Source organism: Calypte anna, chromosome 10 (genome assembly GCF_003957555.1).
Source record: "Calypte anna isolate BGI_N300 chromosome 10, bCalAnn1_v1.p, whole genome shotgun sequence".
Classification (NCBI taxonomy): Eukaryota; Metazoa; Chordata; class Aves; order Apodiformes; family Trochilidae; genus Calypte; species Calypte anna.
In genome coordinates, this window is record NC_044256.1 from 19,457,925 (window position 1) to 19,480,687 (window position 22,763).

The 22,763-nt window shown below is 45.1% G+C and overlaps 1 protein-coding gene across 1 annotated transcript in view; it reads right to left on the reverse strand.

The window, feature by feature from the left end:
• Positions 1-243: 243 nt before the first annotated feature.
• MEGF11 (multiple EGF like domains 11) overlaps positions 244-22,763 on the reverse strand; it is a 190,425-nt gene continuing 167,905 nt past the window's right edge. The window contains exons 21-25 of the mRNA XM_030457045.1: positions 19,617-19,735; positions 12,033-12,099; positions 7,654-7,710; positions 1,050-1,256; positions 244-404 (exon numbers count right to left, since the gene is read on the reverse strand). Of these exons, the coding sequence (XP_030312905.1) occupies positions 244-404; positions 1,050-1,256; positions 7,654-7,710; positions 12,033-12,099; positions 19,617-19,735 (611 nt within the window). The remainder of the gene's footprint in view (positions 405-1,049; positions 1,257-7,653; positions 7,711-12,032; positions 12,100-19,616; positions 19,736-22,763) is intronic.

Consider the following 22,763-nt stretch of genomic DNA (forward strand, 5'->3'; position numbering starts at 1 on the left):
TTCCCTGGGGAGATGGACTCCAGTCCCGTGTGGTGGAGGTTCTCGTTAGTTCCCATAGAAAAATGTCTTTATAAATAACATCATGCAGCAGCAGTCAACCCAAGCTGATGTTATGACACCTTAGGTCCTTGCCTAAGACAGCCAGGAGTCCCATCAGCATCCTGCAGCCCAGAAAAGGATTGTCTTCTCTTTTGCACCCTCAGTTTGTGTTTGCAGCACAGTGCACCAGGGAAGTTCATCCTTTTAAGACTGCTTGTCCCAAGAGGGCCCGTGTGTCGGGCTGTGCCTTACTGGGAGGAGGTCATAGTGACTAGGAATGTGACTGTTCCTAGGCAGGTCGTATGGATTTTGGAGGTAACTGGCACTCCGACCACGGGCGTCTTGGACCACGCTGACAGTGGGCTCTGGGGAAGCAAGGAAAACTGGGTTACCATAACTAGCAGCACTCCCAAAACTTGTTACTCTATTCATGTGTTTTATCACAAGCCCAGGACATCACCTCTTCCCCCTCACAGTCTCCTTCACTGGAGACATTCAAAACCCGTCTGGACACGTTCCTATGTGATGTACTCTAGGTGGCCCTGCTCTGGCAGGGGGGGTTGGACTAGATGATCTTTCGAGGTCCCTTCCAACCCCTAGGATTCTGTGATTCTGTGATTCACAGCTTTACTGGCATACAGGAAAGACCAGGGAGAAAAACACCCAGTAAAGTTGAGGGCAGGTAGTTCCCAAGGAGTGTCTTCAGAAGACCAACACTTCCATGCTTTCAAAATCTTGCAGCTGAACTTTGAAGCAGCTTAAATCAAGAGCATGAAAAGGGGGCTGCACCTTGCCCTGTGGAACTGGAGGAAGAGTTGGGTGCTGTAGCATGCTGACAGCCCCACTGCCCAGGGCTTTTCTCCTCAAAGGAACATGTTCATGCACAGACCTGCTCCTGCACTGTGTGCAGTCCATGCTACTTGTGTTGGGAAAGGGAAGAAAAATCATCAGTATCTACCACACACCCACCAACTGCTGGAACAGACCTTTTGCTGCCCACCCCCTCTTACCAACTTCGTAGATGTTTTTGTTGGCTGTGGATGAAGTTGGCATTTCTGAATAAGGGGACTCCCTGTGACCAGGAGATTTCATTTCCACGTAGCTGCTCTCAGAGTGTTTGCATGTTAAAATGGGGGGGTCTTTAATGGTGGCGTATGGGTTTTCACTGCTGTTCAGAGAACAAGTGCTGGAGCTGCACACAGATTCTTTCATATAATCTGCAAAACAAGAGAAGAGTGGGTGTATTAGAGTTGTTAGCTTGCTTTGGTTAATTACAGCTGAACCTCTGCAGGAAGTGGGGGGGGGTGGAACACAAAGGGGTAGGGGGTAAGGAAGATCCTTGAAGCATCCAGCACAGCCACCCAACACTTGTGCTCTGGGTGTGTCCAGACCATTGCATCCACAATTCACCAGCAGGAAAGAAATCAAAACCTGCTTGATACCAAAGGTTTTCCTGGAAAAGGTTCTAGTTGTCATTTATTGCAATATTTAAATTGAGGTGGAAATCGTTTCCCTCCCTCCCCCTAATTCCTAAGGAGCTGCCTTTTAACCCTGCTCCTCCTGCCCCACCAACCCATGCAGGTGGCAGTGGGGAGTTGGTTCTGCAAAGCAGGACCTTCTACTGGCACTTGGCCTGCTGGGCCAGCTGCAGGGTTAGTGTCCTGGGGGCTTCAGTCAACATCTAATGTCAAATGTTTGAATGGAAAACATTTCCAGCAGGCAAAGAGAACTGCATCAGTGCAGTGTAAGTGCATAAAGCCCCTGAGAGCTCTGGTTTCTGGGACTATCCAGCACCAGGAGAAACCAACTTCTTCATCTTCCCTCTGCCATTAAGACTGGGAGGAGGCTGTGCCTGCTACTGGGGAGCACTTGGGTTTCTGTGGGGGACACAAGCCTCCAGCTGAGCCTTGCTTCTGCTTTGCTTCTTTTCTCCCCCCCATTGCTATAGACATCTGCTGCTCCTTCCCCCTAGGCTGGAGGAAACAGGAGATGGTGACAGAGGAGATGCTACATGGGGAGAACAAAGTTGGTGTCAGAGTTGTAACCACCAGTGTCCCCTGTTGGTGACCCTGGCTGGGATGTGCCAGCCTGCTGCAAGGTACAGTGCCAGTCTTGCTTTCAAAAATAATAATAATAATAATAATAATAAAAACAACAATAGAGAATAAATAAGTCTTAACATTGACATTCAAGAACGTGCCATTGCTGCTGTGTGCATCCTGCTGGGCAGTGCCATTAATTTAGAATTAGAGCGATGCAATGAAAGGTGAGGCATTTTCTTGTGCTGGGTTACAGTACAAAGGCAGATCCTGGTATATATGAAATACTCCCGGTGAAATAGGGGGACTTGCAAAATAGCTGCAGTCCCAGCTGCCCCCGCTGTCTAGTATGGGAGACAAAAAGAGAAATTCAGGTTAAGAAATAGACAGACAACAAGTTATCACTTCTCCTTTACAAACCTCATCTTGTGCCTATCTGCCCCGTCCTGCTAACTCACTCTTCAGTCTGTGTCCCTCTGGGGTGCAACAGGGAGCCATCAGCTCAGGGGTTGTGTCTGTGTGTGTCCATCAGCCCCAGGGCTGCCAACCTTCCTCTTGGCTCAGCCAGGGGATGGCACTGAGCAAGGGGTCAGGTCCTGCCCTGCTGCCTGCAGGTTCCATTTCCCTGCTCCAGTCTCAGTGACAGGAGCAAATCTCCAGAGTCCTCAGCGCTCAGGGTTAGTGAAACCAGCTTGGTAGGGAGTAAAAGCAAAGCAAACCAGCTAGCCCATGCTGGGACTACTGGGGATGTGAAGGCTGGCAGAGGCCCTGCCACCACCACAATGCTTAGTTAATAATAAAATTAAGAAACTCTCTGACTTCAGCCTGGGTGAGATTAACAATGCCTTTGCTTCCAAGTGAGACACATCCATTTAGGTCCATCACAGGAGATGGGTTTGGCCCTCCCACTTTACCAACCCCAAGTCAAGTGACAAGCCCCCCCATCCCATCCTTCTAACAAGCAATGGAGCAACCCTGCAAGACCAAAGTGCTCCCCACACGAGCAGCTCAATGTTACTGTTTTTTGCTGAGTATATGACTTAAATGAAGGTGCCAGGCAGCCAAGGATCCATTAGTGTTTAAAGGTGCAGGGACAATAGACAAAGACCAGCAAATCATAGAGTTACAGACTGGGATGGGAGGGACCTTAAAGACCGTCTAGTTCAACTTCCTGCCACTGGCAGGGACACCTCCTACCAGCCCAGGTTGCTCCAAGCCCCATCCAACCTCCAACACTGCCAGGGATGGGGCAGCCACAGCTTCTGGGGGCAACCTGGGCCAGGGGCTCAGCACCCTCAGAAAATCTTCAGGTTTAAAATACCTGTGCTCTACAGACTGGGGCCCATTCTTCAGTCACAGGTAAGGCTGTACATAGGGGAACAGTCTCATGTGGGCAAGGACCTGAAAGTTCCTGGTGTTGCCTAAGCTGACACCAGTGCAGGAGCACTCACTGCTTCAGGGACATGGTCCTGATGAGGGGGAGAAACTCAACTCAGAGGCTTTTTTCATCCTTAGCCCCTCAAAAATAAGACTCAGCTCCACTTTCCAGCAATTTACAGCTGTTAGTGGCTACTAGGAGTAGTTATCACTCATTAGGAGAGCCTGAGCAGCCATTAGTAAGCAAGCTCTAAATTTTGGGGTAAGAGGATGGGGTTAGGATAGGGATAGGTTACAAATTTGTCTCTGTCTCACACCTGAGGGGCTGAGGGAGTGGAAGGCAGGGGATAGCAAAAGTGGGCAGTGAGAAGAGCTGTGTGTGGCTATTGTACCCTCCAACAATGAGAGGGCAAAGTGAGCCCCAGGGCTGCCCTGAGAGCCCACCTCAAAACACTCCCTGTTGGCTCTATGGCTGGGAGAGAATTCATCAACAGAGAACTGGTTTTAGAGTCATAAAATGTAGATTATAAGAGACCCCTGGCTATGACAGAGAAAAAGGGGAAAGCTTGGAGAGTCCTGCCAGGTCAATAGCTGCTTGGGTCAGTGCTGGCTTCTTTATGGAAGAAGCAGGCACATCTGAGGCAAAAAGCCTTGCACATCATCTATTTTGTGAAGTCCAGCTCAGCTGTTTCTATCTTCCTAGGCTAAACTTCACCTCTAGTGCTGCTAGGGCTGACACTACCCCCAGGCAGGTGTCCCTCAGGCTGTAGTCATAGGATCAGCCCTTCCCTTCTCAGGAAAAAAACAGTGCAATACCCCTTGGGTTGCCCAGACTCATTCAGCCTCTCCCAGGAATTGCCTTTTCCCAGAAGATATGGAGAAACAGGATGCCCTAAGAGCCTGTTCCCACTGACGTAAATGGGAGCTCAGTGTCCAGCCAGGGATCAGACTCTTTGCTCTGGATATGATGTAATTTATGGAGCAGCAGTGTATGTTTGGTAACCTGCTATACCCCGGGGAGCTTTTTAGCCCACAGGACACATTATGAGCAAGATCTCAGAGAGTTTTAACTCTAGAGGATGTGGAAGCATCTGAGTCACTTTGTTATTAAGGTAATTTGGGGATAATTAAGAAGTCTGGCATTCACCTGTCGAATTTCATTTTGTGAATTAATTTAACCCAGAACAAATGGATTTAGATATTCTCAGCCTGGTCACCCTAGGGGCCATGTGTCTGGAGGTGCCACCTCTCCATCCCCCCTGTACCCCTGACCACCCCTGGAGGTGTGAAGCTCAGCCCAACCCGTGGTACTGCCACCAGCAGCACTGATACTCTCTGGCAGCACCATAGCAGCTGGACATGCTAGAGATATCCAGGGAATATGCTTTAATTTTGAAGTCCCTGTCTTCTGTGTTGCCTGGATACCAATCACCAGACCTTTGAAGGAGGTTTTATTTTTGTTACTCATCCCTCCCACAGACCATTTCCTCTCTTTTGCCCTGAATATCCTCTGTCATCCTAATGACAAGCCTTGGTACCTACTGCCACGTTCCAAGTGCTAAGGAAATAGGATGTACACAGGTAAAACACACTCTCTTGCTGATTAATCACATTTCTGGGTGAGGATCAGTGCCACCTGCCTTTCCAGCTGCTTCTGTTAACCTGGGCAACCTTCACTGCTGCTAGGATAGGGATACAGCCACAGCTCAGGGCTGCTTTTCCATGTGACAGGGTTGTGAAGACACATTTCTGCACAACAAACTAATGAACCACATTGCAGCAAGCCCCAGGTCCTGAGGTAAGTGCATTTGTGTTCCTAACTGCTGGGATTTTTCTGGCTGCCATACAAAGTGTTGGGTTTTTATTCCTAAACACGTTAACACCTGAGGTCACATTATCCCACTATCAGCATTCACTTAAAATTAAAAAAAAAAAAACAACCAAAACCCTAAAATATAGAAAAGGACTCAGCTGCAAGCTTGGGAAAGGTGCCACTGAACACTGTGCACAGGAAAGGAATCGCTCTGAAATCCTTGTGACTGTTCCACCACTGTCACTGTGTGTCACAGGGCTCAGCACTGGCATGGTGGCATCCAACCCCCCACTGCCCCGAGGGTTTCTGTCCCTTCCCCAGCACAAGGACCTTTCAGACACTGTGACTCAGACACTGGGTGACCCTGGCAAACACCAAGTGTCCATGTCTGACCCCCTGGGCCACCACTAGCAGCTTAGCTACTGCATTTCCAGTGACAATAAGGACATCCCTCTCCTGGCTGCTCTGCTCTGGCAAAGGCCTTCAGCCAGGCCAGTGTGGAGCAGGGGCTGTGGAGCTGGGAGCTCTGCTCTCCTCAGAGGAGAACAGAAGAAAATGGGAGGCAGAGCAGGTCAACCACAGCCTGAACTCAACCTCAAGCCACGGGACCTCCATGCCCCATCCCAGCAGAGTCAGGAGCTCCAAACATGACTTTCAACTGCTGATGCCTCTGAGCAACCTCAGCTCTGACTGCCCACAGGTTCCCTCCTGAAACCCTCTGGGGTGTGTTCTGTGTTCTCTGCTCTGTGCCAGCCCCAGCCCTGCCTGCAGCTGAGCAGCCACACACCACACAGCAACTTTCCTCCCATGCCTTCTAGGCTGAAATTTTTCAGTTTAAAAGGAGATAAACATGTAAAGAAAATGGCTCAGATCCTAATCATAAACAACATGGGCAGCAGCAGAAAGTTCACTGTTCCTGTTACACTTATTCTCATGGGTACTCTGTGTCTAGGGATGGAAATTCCTCCTGAATGTGTTCAAAGCAGCTTTTTAACTTCGTGAGCACAGTCAATTTAATCTTGAAATTAATAGTTCTGGGTAAAAAGGGCAAGTGACTATATCATAATAAGATTTTTTTTCTGAAAATGGAATAATTTAAGTAGCTGAAACCAGTGGATTGATTCAAACCTACATATATAACTCATTTAATATTTTAAATTTAGCTTTATTGAGAAAGATTTGGTCATGGATTATCAATGTCCTTCAGTGATTCTGTATGGTAAAGTGATGTTTTAGCAAATATGCTATCACTTTAGTTTATAAACAGCAGTTACAAAGTGATTAGTGTTGCCTAGGCCTGAGAACTCATCATTGTTTTTTATCTGGACTAGCTTTTAATATTCCTTGTTAGTTCAGTGAAAGGTCTTGCTCTGTCACACCTCAGCCCTAGCAGATCTGTGGGCATCTTGAAACCAGCTCTGTGTGAAGGTGCCATTTTCCCCATCACTCAGCCCATACCAGCTCAAGGACATTACAGAAAGAGGCTGTGTAGTATTTACCTCCTCAGCTGATGGAAGGACATTCCCAGCCAGTGTGTACAGACACAACAGCCTTGAATTCAGATCAAGAACCTCAGCCTGAAACCTGCCTATTCTGAACCAGATGGATGCCTTGCTCCATCTCCTGCACCACGAGTCCACTGTGCCAAATTCCAGCCCAGTCCATCAGAAGCTTGTGGCCACTTGTGACCAAGTGGTCTTGTAGTCCACACATAACTGGAATATTTTCAATGTAAACTTGGAGGACAAATGAAACCTGAAATCACTGGGCCTTGTGCTTGTGACTCATCAGTGAGGCCTTTTTAGACCTGCCCTGGAGTCAATGCCCATTACCTGCTTTGTACCAGCATGACTGCTTAATGTACAGAGGGAGGGCTTTTCTCAAGCTCTGCTATAAATCTCTTCCAGCAAAAGCCACATAGCAGGGTCAGCTTGTTTTCTAGTGGCTTTGTTTAAGCTCAGGATGGCAAAGAGCTTTACAGAGCTGTAACTTAGCAGACAACTGCACTCTTATCATCAGCAATTGCCACCACAAAGCCCTCGGAGAGGATGGTCCTAAAAGAGCTTCCCCCATCCAGCCAGCTCCACCTGCACCTCCTGTCCCTGCAGCAAAGCCCTCCCTTTTTGTCTTATGCTGCTTTGTTGAGGCAGGAGCCTAGGGCCTTGGAAAGACTTGAATCCATAATTCATGGGCCCCAGACATCTGGCTCAGAGTCAAAGAGTGCTGCCAGCTGAGCCATGCTGGTGTATTTTGTAGGCAAGTGCTCTGTCCCTCTCTGTCTCTGCATGGCCACTCTCCCAGGGACTCAGGGCTCCTATCTCACCTCTTCTATGACACCCTCCTCAAACTCTTTGCCAGGGTGGCTGCAGGCACTGGATACCATACCTTTGAAGCTTTTTTCCATTATGTATGTGTTCTGACGTCTATCCATCCCACAAGCACCTGCATAAAAATGATATATAATGGAAAACAAATAAATATTTATGTAAATTGGATTGCTTTGACTACTGAGCAGCATATATTCTTTCCTCTAAATTGTACATCAAGGCCTTCATTTAGGGGAGGCTCTTAAGCACATCCTCAGCTGTAAGGATGCACTCAGCTTCAGCAGGGTTCTGTGCATGCCCGAAATTATGCATATGCTTAAGAGCTTCCTTGGAAGGGAGGGCTTTCCTGGAGCAGGGTGCTGCTCATTACCAAGAACAGCCATCCATCAGGAGAACAAGAAAGAAAAAAAAAATCTGCTGATATGTTCATTACTGAAACACTGGGTTGGATTATTAAAGAAGCCTAAAACAAATCCTTGCAAATCTGAGTCCACGGGATACCTTACATTACCCTGTGACTAATGTCAGGCTTTGTTTCATTTGTGGCCAGGACGTTATTTAATTCACAGTCTTAGAATCTAAGGTGTGTACAATCCTTCTAAGATACCTTGTATGATGCTGCTCATAAATCTGCACAGTTCAATAACTGCTGTGACAACAGTCCCAGAGGGGCTGCTGCAGTCTGAAAACGCAGCAAGGGAGAGCAGAGAGCTGACAGCCAAAACCTCTGCCTTACGCAGCTCTACAAGAACTTTCTGTTCCTTACAGAGGCAGAGATAGAAGGGGATGGGAAACTTTTCTGTTTTCACTCCTGCAGATTATCCTAGATATCAATCAAAAGGAAAATCTAATGTAAACCTTTAAATCTTTCTAACTATAGACCTTGATATTTCTTATTGACTAGGAAAATCAACACAAATTGGGTTATGAAGACAGAAATGTCTTTGTGGCTTATGGGATTCCCAATCAAGTAAATGAATTATGCTGGTACAAGAGCCCTGCAAACTGTCTGTCCCAGAGGTCTGCCAGCCAATTGTCCTTGCACGTCCTTTGGTTTCCCCAGAAGAAGTTTCACCACCACTGGCAATGCTGTACCAGTCGCTCTTTCACAGCAGCTTTGTTTTTTTTCTAAATTAGGAAAAATCCCTGAATTAGAGGGGAGCCATATCCACAAAGAGACAGCAGTGACAGGGAAGGAAAGGTGACCCAGCGTGACCCACGGGGAGGTGCGTTGCACACAGCATTGCTCATGTACTGGAAGAGTCTCTGGGTTTGGAAGACCGTGATGAAGACCTTTGCTCAGGACCATGATTTAGTCCTCCCCAGTAATTTTAAAATACTGACCAGCCATGTCAGACTTAGAGACAAAGCAAACAGCAAAAAACCCACAGGAGTAATCCTGTAGGACAGTGACCTCGTAAATGCTGGAGAATGAGATGGTTGAAGTAAGTATCATGGAGAATCAGTGACTTGTGGAATCAGAGGTTACTCAGGGAATGGTTAGCTCTGCTCACTGCAGTCCATCCTTGTACAACAGACTTGCATCTGCCCTGAGCATCCTCCTTAGGTCTTTACAGAAATGTTCCCATTGGGACTGAGAGGACCTTAAAAGGGCTGGAGCAGGAATCTCAACCGGCACTTTCGGTGACTCCAAAGGGAAGGACTCCACCTTCTGAGCACATTCTGTTAGCTCAGCTCCATGGGAAGTCCTCTCAGTCCTAGGAAATGTCAGGCACGTCTGGAAAGGCTTCTGTGGCAGAAGGGATCACTGAGCAAGCCCAAATGAGACCCTTACAGAGGGCAGGGCCAGGCTGCTCTTGTCACACAGGCTTGGTCTGAGCAAACGTGGTTCTGAGCCAGGAAACAGGCAGTTTTGCACATGAGCTGTAAAATAGCACATTGTCCACACTTGAGCTCAGGTCTCACTGCAGTGCAGCTGTAAAAACGAGAACCCTTCTTCTGGGAGAACTAAGAAAAGGTGAGGTCCACCTGCTGGGAGGGGTTGGTGCTGCCTTGGGAGGGCTACAGTTGTCTGTAATTCTGCCTTTAGTCTTCTATTATGGCTGTTATAATTCTGTGGGATTCATGACCCAATTTTGTGTATTCCTTGCATTCCTCAGGAGGTTAAATAAATAATGGACACATTATTTTTCAAACTGCTAAAGTAGTTAATATGGAAAAGCCCTCAACAGGACAGGAATCTGGCACTTCAGGAAAGTCGAGGTTTAAGTTTTAAGCTGAATTGTCTGCTGGGGTGAAATCAGAGTCTCAGCTGGAAATATTTTTCCACACCTCTTGGCCTTGAGAAAAATGCAAAGTCAGCTCAGAATCAAACTCTGTGGCTTTGATCCTCTGGAATAAATGCAGTTTTGAGTCACTCAAGATGTGCTGCAAATCACACTTAAGTCTCTGCACTGACGACTGCTGTTAAAAAAAATACTAGAGATACAACCATTTTTGTCTGCAGCCCACTGAGACCAGAACTCAAGCTAATGAGCATGAAACCCTTTTCTGAACTCAGGAGCTGGTTTAGGACTTCTGACTTGCTGGGAATAGGAGGTATAGGCTGGACACTGCAGGTGCTTAATACAGGCAGGAGTAGAGCAAGAGATTAGTCATGGGGCAAACTATTCCAGTTCTGCAACGAGGGACAGCAAATACAAAATGCAAAGCTGAGGCATTTTTTGCAGCTAGAAGGACCAGGCTGCAGTGAGGAGGCAGGGACACACAGGGACAAAGCCACCTCCTCTTGACACCACAGAGTCCCCAAACATTGAGAGAATCTGTGAGAATCACTTGTGGAAATGTCCTCAGCACTGAACTCCAACTCTGAGCAGATAAGATTATCTCATTTGATAAGCCTGACAAACTGATATTTGAAGCCCACAAGCAAATGTGCCAGCAGTAAAACCATGGGCTTTGTTCTGCTCAGTGCATTAATTAATTAAGTGAAATCTGCAGCTTTATTTTTTCCACAAAAGTAACACCATGAAATGAAAACATTTTACAGTTTCATGTAAAAATGGCCTTGATCTGAGCAACAATTCAACATTATGAAAGTTAGCAGAAGCAAGCATTAGTCTGGGTTCTGAAAGGGGAAGAAAAGTATCTCATTTTTTTATCAATTAGTGTGAAACAGACATTTGGAAAAATAAACAAAGAAAAAAAAGTGGAAAAAAAGTGTCTGGGATGCAAAATGCTACGGAAAACATTGTGACTGTTTTGCTGGAGACCACTTAGCTGAAGTATTTATCATTTATACATCAGTCCTATTGCCAAGGCATTAACATCGCCTCTGCTAGTAAAATCAGCTTCATGAATGCAGGACAAATGTGGCACACAGGGAGTCCAGGACACTGCAAAATAAACCCAAATAAATCTGGCAAGCAAAGCAGGAAAAGAGTAAAAGAAAAATTAACTTGATTGGAGGAGCATTTGGAAATCCTCACCACCCCCCAACTCCCTGCGTTACATCCAGCTAAACACAGCAGCGGTTCTGCAGCTCCAAGTAGAGGAGGAAATGTTAATGGTTGATAAGGGTGGAAAAGGCTTTGAATTGAAGCTTGACAGTTTTGTGATTTTCCTGATGCAGGGAAGACTTGATCTTTGGAGCAAGGCATGGGGTGGGACCAAAAGAGCAGTGACAAGATGTGATGCTAGGTGGTGCCCTATGCTAATTCCTTGGCCACGTGAGCTGTGAGAGAGTTGACCTTCAAAATCCTATAATACCACTTAATCCTGCACTTTCCCTCAAATTGCATATTTTCAGTAAGATATTGGTAATCCCAGTAAAGGAAAAGGCAAATGCTTTCTGCCATTGACAAGCTGAACTCCAAGTGCTTAGGCAGGAAAACAGACAGCATCCAAAGCACTAAATCTGGATAGGTTTTGAGATAAAAGGTGCTGTTAAAACTGAAGCCAGGGAGAATAAACTCAGAAAGGGCAATTAGACTTCACTCATGGTTGTTTGTACTGGCTGGTACTTCAAAATTGCCTGAAAAATGGCCACAGTATGATTAACTGGGAGATAACAGCATTTCTAGCATGTTCCAGCTCCCACCAGAGGCTCTGCAGTTTTGTCAAGTTGCCAGTATTTAGTGCTGAACTTTATTAAGCATGAAAGAAAGAAAAAAAATAATCCCAATTTTGATTTTTTTAATGTTCTAAGTTAATCTTTAAAAAAAACATTTATAGAGCAGCTAATGATTCAACTGAGCAACCTAGGAGGGGATACCAGAATGAGTATTGACTCTGCTTTCCCCATCTGTGCTTTGTGGTAAAAAGTTTTCAATTCTCCATCTTTCACTACTGGCAATTCTGATTGTGAAAGAAAGACAACACCAATATTCTTCATTATTGTTAATGCCTTTTTGAAAGGCTAATTTGGAATTGCTCTAAACTCTACTGAAGAGATTAAATTGTTTAAAAATTACTGACCTAGTTCATTCAGATAGCTGTAGGGTCTCCAGTCTGCAGTTTCTCTGTCAAGGATTTTGTTACTGAGCTGTTTAAAAAGTATGATAATGGGTTAATGCTGAAATCAACAGACACTTCCCACCCACGACTTCAGCCCAATGATACAACAAATAACAATGGGAGATGACTATTACCTTGGCCTCACCATTTCAGTTCTTTATCTGTATGAATTTGACAGGTGTTCACTAGCATTAGGGAAAATCACAAAGGAAAGTCACTTCACCAAGCAATGAACACAAGCATGCTGGAAAAGACAGGATTTCCTTGAATAAGTAATCTCATGACTCAAAAGCCTGTGCACATGGAGGGACATGCTGGCAGCTGCAAAATAACTCATGAAGATGGATGGCTCAAAACCACCTACACAGGCATGCAGACAGGAGCTGTTTGGGAGAAAGAAGGTTGCTAATACATCTATAGATTTCATTAAAAGAGATATAAATGGCTATAAAATTTCTCTCAATTCAAGGAAAATAACATTGGCAATAACGAAGCACAAAACCCCATGTGGATTTGCCAGCAAAAGCAGAGAGGAGTCCAGGGCTGCCATCCAGATGCTACTGTTGGAAAAACACCTCCTGCAGCTGGGACCATCCCTGTGCCCAGGGCAGGATGAGCACAGGCAGAGCCACCAGGGTGGGACCATCTGGAGAAGGTTGCTGTTGTGTTAAGCACATGCATCAACATCCTCTTGAGTTGTCATTTGTAGGAGTCTCACTTGAGCTGGGTAAATGTTGAGCAAAATGCCAAGGGAGAAGCACAGTCTGCCTGAGGGATGGGCTTTTAGGGACCAGGAGTGAGCTTGCTGGAGCATCTTTTAAGGTGGTCAGCATTTTGGGGGTGCATGGGCTCTGCCAGACTGGGGTACAACAGCAAAAGTGGCTCTGCAAAGCACCTGTGACAAGGTGAGTCCTGCCAAGGAGGGGCTGTGAATCACTGCAGTTGCTAAAGCTGCTGAATTTTCACACTTTTCCCTTGGAAGCTGCTGAAAGTACAGCTGTTCCTGAGGAAGTTTCTGGAAAATTAAAGTTATGAAGCCATCATTGCTCTCCTGTGTCTGCTCCCAAACCATAAAGCTTCCTGACTCTTATTTCAGAAGGTTCATCTCTGCTATTTTACTTATTTACTTATTTACTTACAAAAAACATGCTTAATAAAGGAGGTTAAAATTGAAACAAAGTATTGAAAATCACCACATTTCATTTTTCCTAATCTCCTAATAATTTTTGCTTAGCTTCCATAATGGTTTTCAAGAACTGGAACAAAGCTACTGAGCTAAGTCGGTTATACAGCCCAGTCTGCTGCAAGGAGCACACCAGGGCCTGCAGGGAGTAACCATGAGATGAGAGGGGGGAAAATACAGCAGGAAGGAGAAATGCCTGGTACAAGTGGGATTGAGAGTGGGAACAAGGGGCAAGGAAGCCATGCAGCTTCTCTGCCCCCTGCTTTAGGTAGTTACCACACTGGGGAGGGTTTAGGCTCAGAAAATCACTTCTGGCAAAAGTTCCTCTGTAAATAGGGCTACAGGGACCAGAGGGTCCTCCCAGCCAGGCCACTGAGGACAAAGCTGCAGAGCTCTCCAGCCTCTCCCTGATCTCTAGGGAAAGCATTTGCATATTTGCAAATATTCCTCTCTACCAGGAGCTTCTCATTCAGGACAACTGCATTATATATTTCAAACCCCACAGTGACATTCTGAAGCTTTTATCTGATGACAGAAACTGGGTTTCAGTTGGGTGAAGGTTTTTAACAACCAGAGGCAAAACCTCGCCCTCACTGACTGAATCCTCCTGACTGAATTCCATTGATTTGGGATGCAGAAAGTGGCCTGATGTTTTTTTACACCAAACATGAACTGCCCTGGCTTAAAAAGACACAGAAGAAACCACACTGCAAGCACTGCAGAGGGGCAGAGAAGGCTGCACAGATATGCACACAGCATGTTGGGTCTCTCCACAAGCAACTGCACAGTATTTTTAGGGCTACTCAGCTGAAGCTTTGAGACAAATAGGTTTCATCATTTACAAAGCATGTAATTGTGTTCCAAATGGTCTAAACTCCAGCTTGGAAGAAAAATTCAGGACACACAACAGCACAGATACACCAACCACACACACACATAGATGTCTGTGTGTATACATACATATCTACATACATGTGTATTTATAGAAAAGAATAGAGACAGGCACACACACACACATAAAGACAGAGTAGTGCCAGGACACTGAGAGGAGCCCATTTCCAATCCATCTGAAATCCAGTCTCCAGCTGAAAGCCACTCTGCTGCTGAGCCATCAGCACTGACCTTGAGGGAGGCATTAATTCAGTTCTGTGCCTTGTGCTGGATATGAGGCTGGATGATCACAACAGCCCCTGGTGGCCCCACAGCCCATGAATCTCTTCCCATCAGACAACACCAGCAGTGCACTGAGAGCTCTGCCTAGTGCCTTGTCCTGTTCCTTCTCATTTTCTGTCACTATATATTGCCACTAAGGTAATGTGTGTTACCAACTCATTAGGCACCTCTGCACCAGTGACTCTCCTCAAGGACATGCACAGAGCAGAGAGCAGGTTGATAAAGCTGGTTGCCTGCAGTATTTCTAGAGCAATCATTGCCAAAAGGCTGTGACTGCATGATCCTTGCTCCTGGCATGGGCTGTGCTTCTGGCATCTCCCAGCTGACAGCACAGGAGTCATCTATTATCATTCAGCAGCTCCTGGTACTCCCCCAAACCCAGGAACATAAATACCACCAGCAGAAACATGGTACAGGTGGATGGGGCAGTCAGGGCAAAAAAGCAACAGCAAGGTGAGAAGAAGCAGATTATTTTCTAAGAGGGTCAATGAGATAGGACACTGATGTTCCCAGCCCCATGGATGGCATTGGCAGTTTTCACTCCTGGAGCCCAAGGCTTTATTCTTCATTTCAAAACTTGCAGCAATAACATGAATGCTGATTTTCAATCCCACTGCACCACTCAGCTCACATTTATTAAAGTCTTTGAGTTTCTATTTAAAGCTGTGTTTCTGCAGGATTTAGAAAGCAGCTCACAAACCTAAAATTTGGCATGAAGAGCTGTGGGCTAGAATTGATTTTGTTTAATGAAATGATTTGGAGACATTTCTAAGTTTTTCAAAATGCAGTAATTATGAGGAAATGTGATTATAGCTGTCTCTTTGTGCTGCTATCATTTCTTAACACACTGTAATTTGTTAACCTTTTTTTTTTTTAAAGATAGAAAATATTTCAATTTTTAGTGTGAAGCAAAATTATTTTTTCAGCAGAAAAAATACTTCATAGTAAATTTACCCACTAAAAACCCTATCTTGTAATTTTAGTAGTTTGCTCAGAACTACCTCTGACCTGGTAACTTTTCCTTTAAGATTGATATTTGCCTGAGTACAGCAAAAACCTTATTGGCCAATCTGAGAGAGTTGGGTAGCTCCCAGTGGCAGGTTGACCCCCAACAAGCCCTTTGTCAATGCTCACATTTCCTAAGAAGCCCAAGGTGATCAGGCAGTTAAGTGCTGGTAAGAACTCCACCATACCTTTATTCCCCAAGGTAGCAATTAGCAAGATTTTTTCCATTAACTTCTCTGACTTCAGGTTTCTGTGGCTCAAGCTCCTGGTGCTCAGTTTTTGATGGCTGTGCTGAGCACTTGGTGGCAATTCTGTATTCACAGTGTTCTTTTTTCTTGAGCAGTTTTAGTCAAAGGTACTTTAATAATGCTTCCAGTGGTTGAATTCCTTTTCATTAGCTGAGTGACATCCAGACAGACCATTTCCAGCGACCTCTGTTTTGCAGTTTCTAATTTTATGTGGAGTCTCTGGTAGAATTTAGAATTTCCTTTAATAGATGTGAGTCTGATGGCTTTAAAAATTCAGGACATCTAATAGCAATTGATTTTTATACTCTCTGTAGAAACCACCAGCACCTGGGCTCTCACTGGGATGCTGCTCTCCTTTGGTAGGGAGTGAGGGTGGAATTAAAAGCTCTGCAAAAGTGCAAGGTGAGAATCCTCCAGTTGCTTGTGACATACCTGTGCAGCAGCCTCATGCTTTATCCAGGGTATTTTTCACAGCCTTTTGCAGCCTTAAATATATTAATGCACAATTCAAACACTCAAATACAGAGCTGGCACTGAAAAACTCAGTGGTTCTGGGTATGGTCCCACTGAACTTCCTCTGAGCAAAATAGGTCTTCAGCATTTGAAAATTTTGTTTTCAACTCAAGCAACGAGAGCTCTGATGTCAAGACACAGGTATGGAGGTAAGTGTGCATCTCTGTTTATCTGCTTCAGGAAATTTTAGTGCAGTAATTCTGTGGCATGATTTCACTTGAGTTCATGTAAGACACTCCTTGATAACCATTGCTGTTTGCAGCTGCTCATGTCACAGGAATAAACTTGTAGGATTCTAATAGGCAAAGGTCAGATTTTGGCTTCACTTAAACTGAGAGTAAAATATTTTTTGACTTCGACAGCATTTCAGCCATGCTGACTTTGCTAGCTCACTCACATGGGAAGGGCATTTAGGTGCTGGTTGTTAAAAACTTGCACAGAGATGCTAGAGCCTCTGCCTCCTCTGTCACCCCAGAGAAGCAGATCATTTCTGTACCTCACAGGGACACAGCTCAGCCCTTCCAGCTCCTGCCAGCAGCCAGAGTGGGCTTTGGGAACACAGGACTGGGAGGGCTTTATCCCAGAATCCCTGAATCCAGCTGCCTCTTACTGCAAACACCCAGGCACATAATCACTTAGATGGCTGATCAAGCTCCATTTTAACAGTAATCAGATTTCTTTGTCCCATTAGTCATACTGGGAAGCTATTCCAAAATCTCACTGATCTGATGTTAGAAATCTCATTTCTAGCCTCGATGCATTCATGGCCAGTCCACCCTCATTTATTCTTGTGCCAGCTCTGTCATCTAACCTAAATAGCTTCTCTCCCTCCTAGTGCTTACCTCGTTGTATTTATAGATGGCAATCATTCTCCCTCTCAGCACTCATTTTGCTAGATAAAAGGAGCCAAGCCTTTATTTTAGTCTCTTCTCATATGCTCCCCCTTATACTCCCACTTGCTTTTGCCTGCCTGTGTTCCAGTCTGAGCACTCTGGTAGCACAAATAACCAGTCCTGTGCACACCAGGAGGATTTTAATGCCTTGGCTCCTGCTTGTCTCTCAGCATCTTTAAGGTTTTACCTTCAGGACATGCACTGAGTCCTAAGCAGAGGCCAAATGAGGAGGTGGGGCACCTTCCCCCTGGTCCTAGAAGAGATAAGAGAAGGCTTAGCACTGCTCCCTTCCTCTGGAGACAAACCTGACTCCCAGATTGTGGTCCTCAGAGCAATGCTGGATCTTTCAGCTATCAGCCACTCCTGCCCACTTTGCTTCCCTAGGGAATGATGACAAGGATGAGAGCAGCTGGGTCAGTTAAGGCAGCCGACAGCACAGGGCAGCTGTGCCTGGAGCCCTGCAGCTGGACTGAGCCTCGCTGACTGGTACGGGGCTGGGAGAGGAAAACAGAGGCAGCAGGAAGGAAAAGAGCATGAATGTGTGCATGGCTGAGAGAGAACAGGAACACGGGTATGGGAGGAAGCAGAAAAGATAACAGACACCAAGGGAAGACGAGAGAAAAGGCAAAATAAGACACAGAGGAGAGGACAGGAGAGGCAGGGGGGCACAGGAGGGAGAAAGCTGTCTCAAAACCCAACAGGGCTGCAGCTCCTCACTGCCCTCTCTTTGTACCTTTGCCCAAGCTGTCTCTCTGCAAGAAATGACAGAGGAATGGCTGCAGTCCATCCCCCCAAGGCGTGATCTCCTTTGAGCACAGGGTAATGCATGCAGGGCTCTGGCTCAGCAGTGCAGAGATTCCTCTGCCATTTCTTGCATTTTGCATCTGTTCCTTTGTGACCCCAGCTGGCACCAGAAAGAAATGAATCCTCCAAGTGCACACAACTCGTGCACATTTCCCTGCAGAAAGCAGGAATGGCACCAGAAAACTGATTCGGAAATGAAACTCGTTAAGGCAGCCATTAGGGGCTTTATGTGCTCTTTTGTCTTACTTGGCTGGAGAATTGCAGAGACAGAAGTGGCATAGTTTTGGCTATCCTCATCTCTTCAGTAATGCAAAGCACTCTCATGAATAAGTAAGAAGGTGGGAGATCTAAAGGAAATATCAGGCCATATATTTTGATAAGTGTTCTGAAAATACTAGATCCACCACTGTTTTTTGTTTGTTTTTTTGTTTGCTTGTTTTTTAATATCAGGACAACCTTCTGTCTACCAACAGCCTACTACAGCAGCTTCCCAGCTAGTCCAAATTAATCACTTGGGTTTTAAACCTTTCTGACAGCTAAATATTTGAAGTAGCTCTGTATCAAGATGGCACCGCAGGCTGGAAATCAGGATAGGTGCTTGCTTTGACCTTTTCTGAGTTAATTTAAATTAGTACAACAGGATTAGTGGTCCAGACACACACTCATGGTGTTCATCCTAAATTTGACATTATGAGGATTTGCACTTCCAATTTGGGAGCAAAAATGCACGATGCAAGGGGATCATCTACATCAGAAAACATATTTACACATCTGTCTAAACCTTCCTCTGAGAAATCTCTGGAGCCAACCTTTTGTTATTTTCTTTTAATAACCAAGAAATGACTTAGAGGAGCACATGTAGAAATAGTTTGGCATACCCTGTCCCATACCCTAATGTCTTTGTTGATTTAATCTTGTTTTCATGGCTTTCCAGTTAGCAGAGCTACATTTGGATGAAGGTGACACAGCCTTCAAGTCCCATCATTTTTAAAGCTGACAGCCTTGATGAAATCAATGGCATTTCCTTTTCCCTTTGCTCTCTACCTTCTTCCCCACCTTGGCTTATTAAGACTCCAGAGGAAAAGCTGTCTGAACATTTACCATATCTAAATTTATTGCTAACCTGGTGAATTGAGTAACAGTGTAATCCACACCTGGTGCTAGGGAATCAATAGCAACACATAGCAAGTGCTCCTGGTTGTTGGAGCAATGCAGTCTGAATAGCTCTGCTGGAGAGCCAGAAGCAACAGCAGAGCTCTTGGAATGCTCCTGGACAACAACAATGCTAAGAAGGACCCTGGATACCTTCCTGCATCTACTTGCTTGTCTGTGTCAGCAGGAAATGTGTGTGCTCATCAGGCAAACTGTGATATAGCAAAGTCAAGTTATTGACTTAACGCTTCATCGATTTGCTTTTATTATATTGATGGATAATTATAACTATTTAGGTATTTATCTTTCCTGAGAAGCAAACATACCTTAGAGTTGCTAAGACCCCAAGGCTTACTGACCCAGACAGGCACATGCTGAAACTCCAGTTACCACAGGCAGAGATCATGAAGATACACCCAGGGGAAAACAGACCTTTAAGGTCTGTTAGAGCTGCAATGTCAGGTGCTGCTACTGGATTTTTAATTAATGCTGGCAGCCAACAGGATCCAACAGGCATTGCTTGGGTTGATTTCCTTGAACTGGTAAGAACAGGGTGGGGTGGGATAATATCTACCTTACTGGAGCTGTTTCCATCCAGATTACTGGTAAAGAAGCGTGAGGTCACACCACATGAGAGAGTGTGGTAGCTTGGATTGGAAAAACAGTGTACACTGCTGCTACCTTGAGATACATCTGGGAAGAAAATAAGTCATCACAAAATACTTTGGAAGCCAGAATGATTCTTATGAAACTGAAAACATGCTTGAGATGATGAGGTTTAGAAAACTGTTAAGAGTCCTGGGTGTTACAGAATGTCTGCAGGTGAAAACTATCCTGCATTACCATGGTGTGAAGCTCTTGGCTAGAAGCATTAAAAGTGAGATAAAGCAAAACATTTAATTAATAAAGCGTTATCTTTTTGAAGATCTTAAGAGGTAATTCTTGACAGTTCAGCTGCTTTGTAAATTATGGAAGAAACGCAGAATTCAGGACATGGATGGTCTGCAACACAGTTTCTTTCTTGTTTATACACAGGTAAGAGCAAATGATGAGAGTAACCCTTGTAGTTATAAAATAATTAATTAAAACTTTTTTTGTTACAAAAAACATAGTTAATGTTAAGAAACAAGGTGCTATAGCCATACCAAGTAGTCCAAAACATTTTAGGTAACTTTTCAGCTGCAGCACTGAAAGGCAAACTTGGGCAGTCACATTGTTAGACTCAGAGACATCTTATTTATTTCCTTACTTTAACTTATGAGCACATTTACCAAACAAAATAATTTACCAAGAAAGGCATCGTATTGATACTGGCAGTCCTAATGTAAATATCAATCCCAATCTGGTTCCAGCTTAATAACAAATTGATAAATATTTCAACGTGCCATCAGAAGAAAGGATGAAAAATTTAAGCTGAAACAGCATCATTTAAACAGCTAAGCCCTGTAAGAAGTAAATGAGGGTTAGTTTTAATAAGCCAGGGGCTTAAATTGAAGGCAGAAAGGTTAGTTATAGGAAACACCTTCACATGGGAAGGATAATGAAGTGCTGGGGTGGCTGCTTGCCCCCAGCACCCGAGATCTTGATTGCTGCCTCTCCTTGCCCTCTGTGTTTGCATCCCTGTGAACATGCACTTTGCTTTGCTGACATCTTGTGGAGATCTAGATTTAGCTTAATTTACGTCAAAATATCCTACTTCAAAGAAGTGGTTTTATCTGCAGGGTGTCCATTGCATAAGTGCTGGGGCAGAGGAGCCTTTGTGCACCCCTGCACAGCTCTCGGAGTGTTTGTTTTCTGCTGAACCACGCAGAGCAGTTCTTGAGATCAGCTCTGCTTTGTAGGAAGTGCAGAGTTTTTTAGTTCTAGCTTTTTTCCCGAGATTGTTGCTAACAAATTCTCTCAGATCAGGGTGTGATTCTAGAACTAAAACATGTGCATTTAACTTTTTTTGGTTTTTTTCAGCTGGTCACTTCCCAGCACAGCAGCCAGGATTTCATCACCTCTCTGAACTAGAACTCCGTGATATTTGCAATAGACAGAGCAAGAAACAACTGTCTCTGGGGGGCTGCAAATGAGAACTGGGGCTGGAACCCCAGCGTGTGCCCATCCCAAACACAGCTGCTCACACACAACCTTGAATCTGCTTGTGAGGGAGCAGCAGCTCAGCAGAGGAGCAGAGCTCATTGATCCTTCTCACAACCTGCAGCCCCATTAAATAGACACTGGAGTCTGTCTCTTTCTGCTTTGTAGAAGTGAGTCCCACCAGTTCAGCTGTGCCTTCCCCCTTCCCTTATCTCTCATGCCCTGGCTCAGCTGTGGGCAAGAAGGACCAGCTGGAAGGTCAGGAGGCTTGGGCCACTGCCATTGCTGCCAGATAAGAGGGCACAGACTGAGGGACACTGTGACCCAGCTGACACCCAAGTTCACAGCCAGCTTATCCGGCCAGAGCTTGTTTTGTGCACCCAAAATGAGCTGGAGGAAAAATCTGCCAGGCTTCTCCACTGCTAAGCACAGAGCTGAATTAATGAATCTGAGCTTGTACACAAGCCTGCAGCACCAAAAATCTTTTCTTCCTTCATTGCATGCAGCACCATATACACGGAATTACTCCTCTTGCACAGTTCCATTTGGTCGATACTTAAGTATCCACCCAGGCTGATTTACCTTGATAGCACAGTCCATTTTCTACACATTTATTCATGAAGCTCTTGTAACTGCTGGCTGGATATACATCAAACTCAAATCTAATTCTATCCCAGTTAAGAATACCCAACACCATAACCCACAAAAAACAACAAAAAAACCCCCAAAACAAAAAAAACAACTTCCCAAAGATGAGAACGTTATTTTGCTCTGAAGAGTAAGTGAAGACTTAAACACCTATAAGGGAATGATTTAAATTAAAACAAAACATAAACCCCAAAGGTTATGTTAATGTTAAGATGGGGAGATCAGTCCTGTGAAGAGATCCATGATGGCAGAGTCCTGCTGTGAGCCCCTCAAGCCTGTGGCTGTGCTTCAATGGAAGACCCACGAGGTCTGGATGAAGGCCAGGATGCTCTGGCACTTGAAAGACTGAGTGCCTGTGCCAAGCCAGGGCTGTGGGGTGACACAAAAAGCACTGGTCCCCATCCTGCAGTGGCAGCAGAAAAAGGTAGTGTGGAAAGTGGGCACAAGGCCAGCCATGGAAAAAGGGAATGAGTAGGGACTCTGCAGTAAATACAAGCCCAGATATCTCAAGCTGCAAAATGGAACTGTTTTCTTCTTTTTGTGTGGATCTTCTCCACCCACACAGAATGTCAGGGGGTGGCTGAAGAGTCCAAGCAGTAAAGTTCACTCTGCCACCTCCTACTACACATCATCTGCAGATCAGTTCTGTAAGTGTCTGGGCTGCAAGATTCATGACACTGTTTTTGTATCAAGCTAAGCTTAGATTTTGGCTCTCAGCATAAGATTCACTCATATCAGAAAGTTTGTTAAGACTTTAATAGGACCTCAAAGATAACTTCAGCCAATAACCAAATCTGTGTGAGTCCTGAAAAGAAAACTCTGCTGCTCTCCAGCACTGTTGTGGTTTCCCCCTCTATTCCCATCTCCTTGAATCAAACAACCTACACTTTAAAATCTTCTGCTGGATGCCATCTACCATTCTCCTGCTGGGGAGCAGCACCATTTTGATTTCAGGCTTCTTTGGGAAAGCCTGCTCTCAGATCCATGTGCT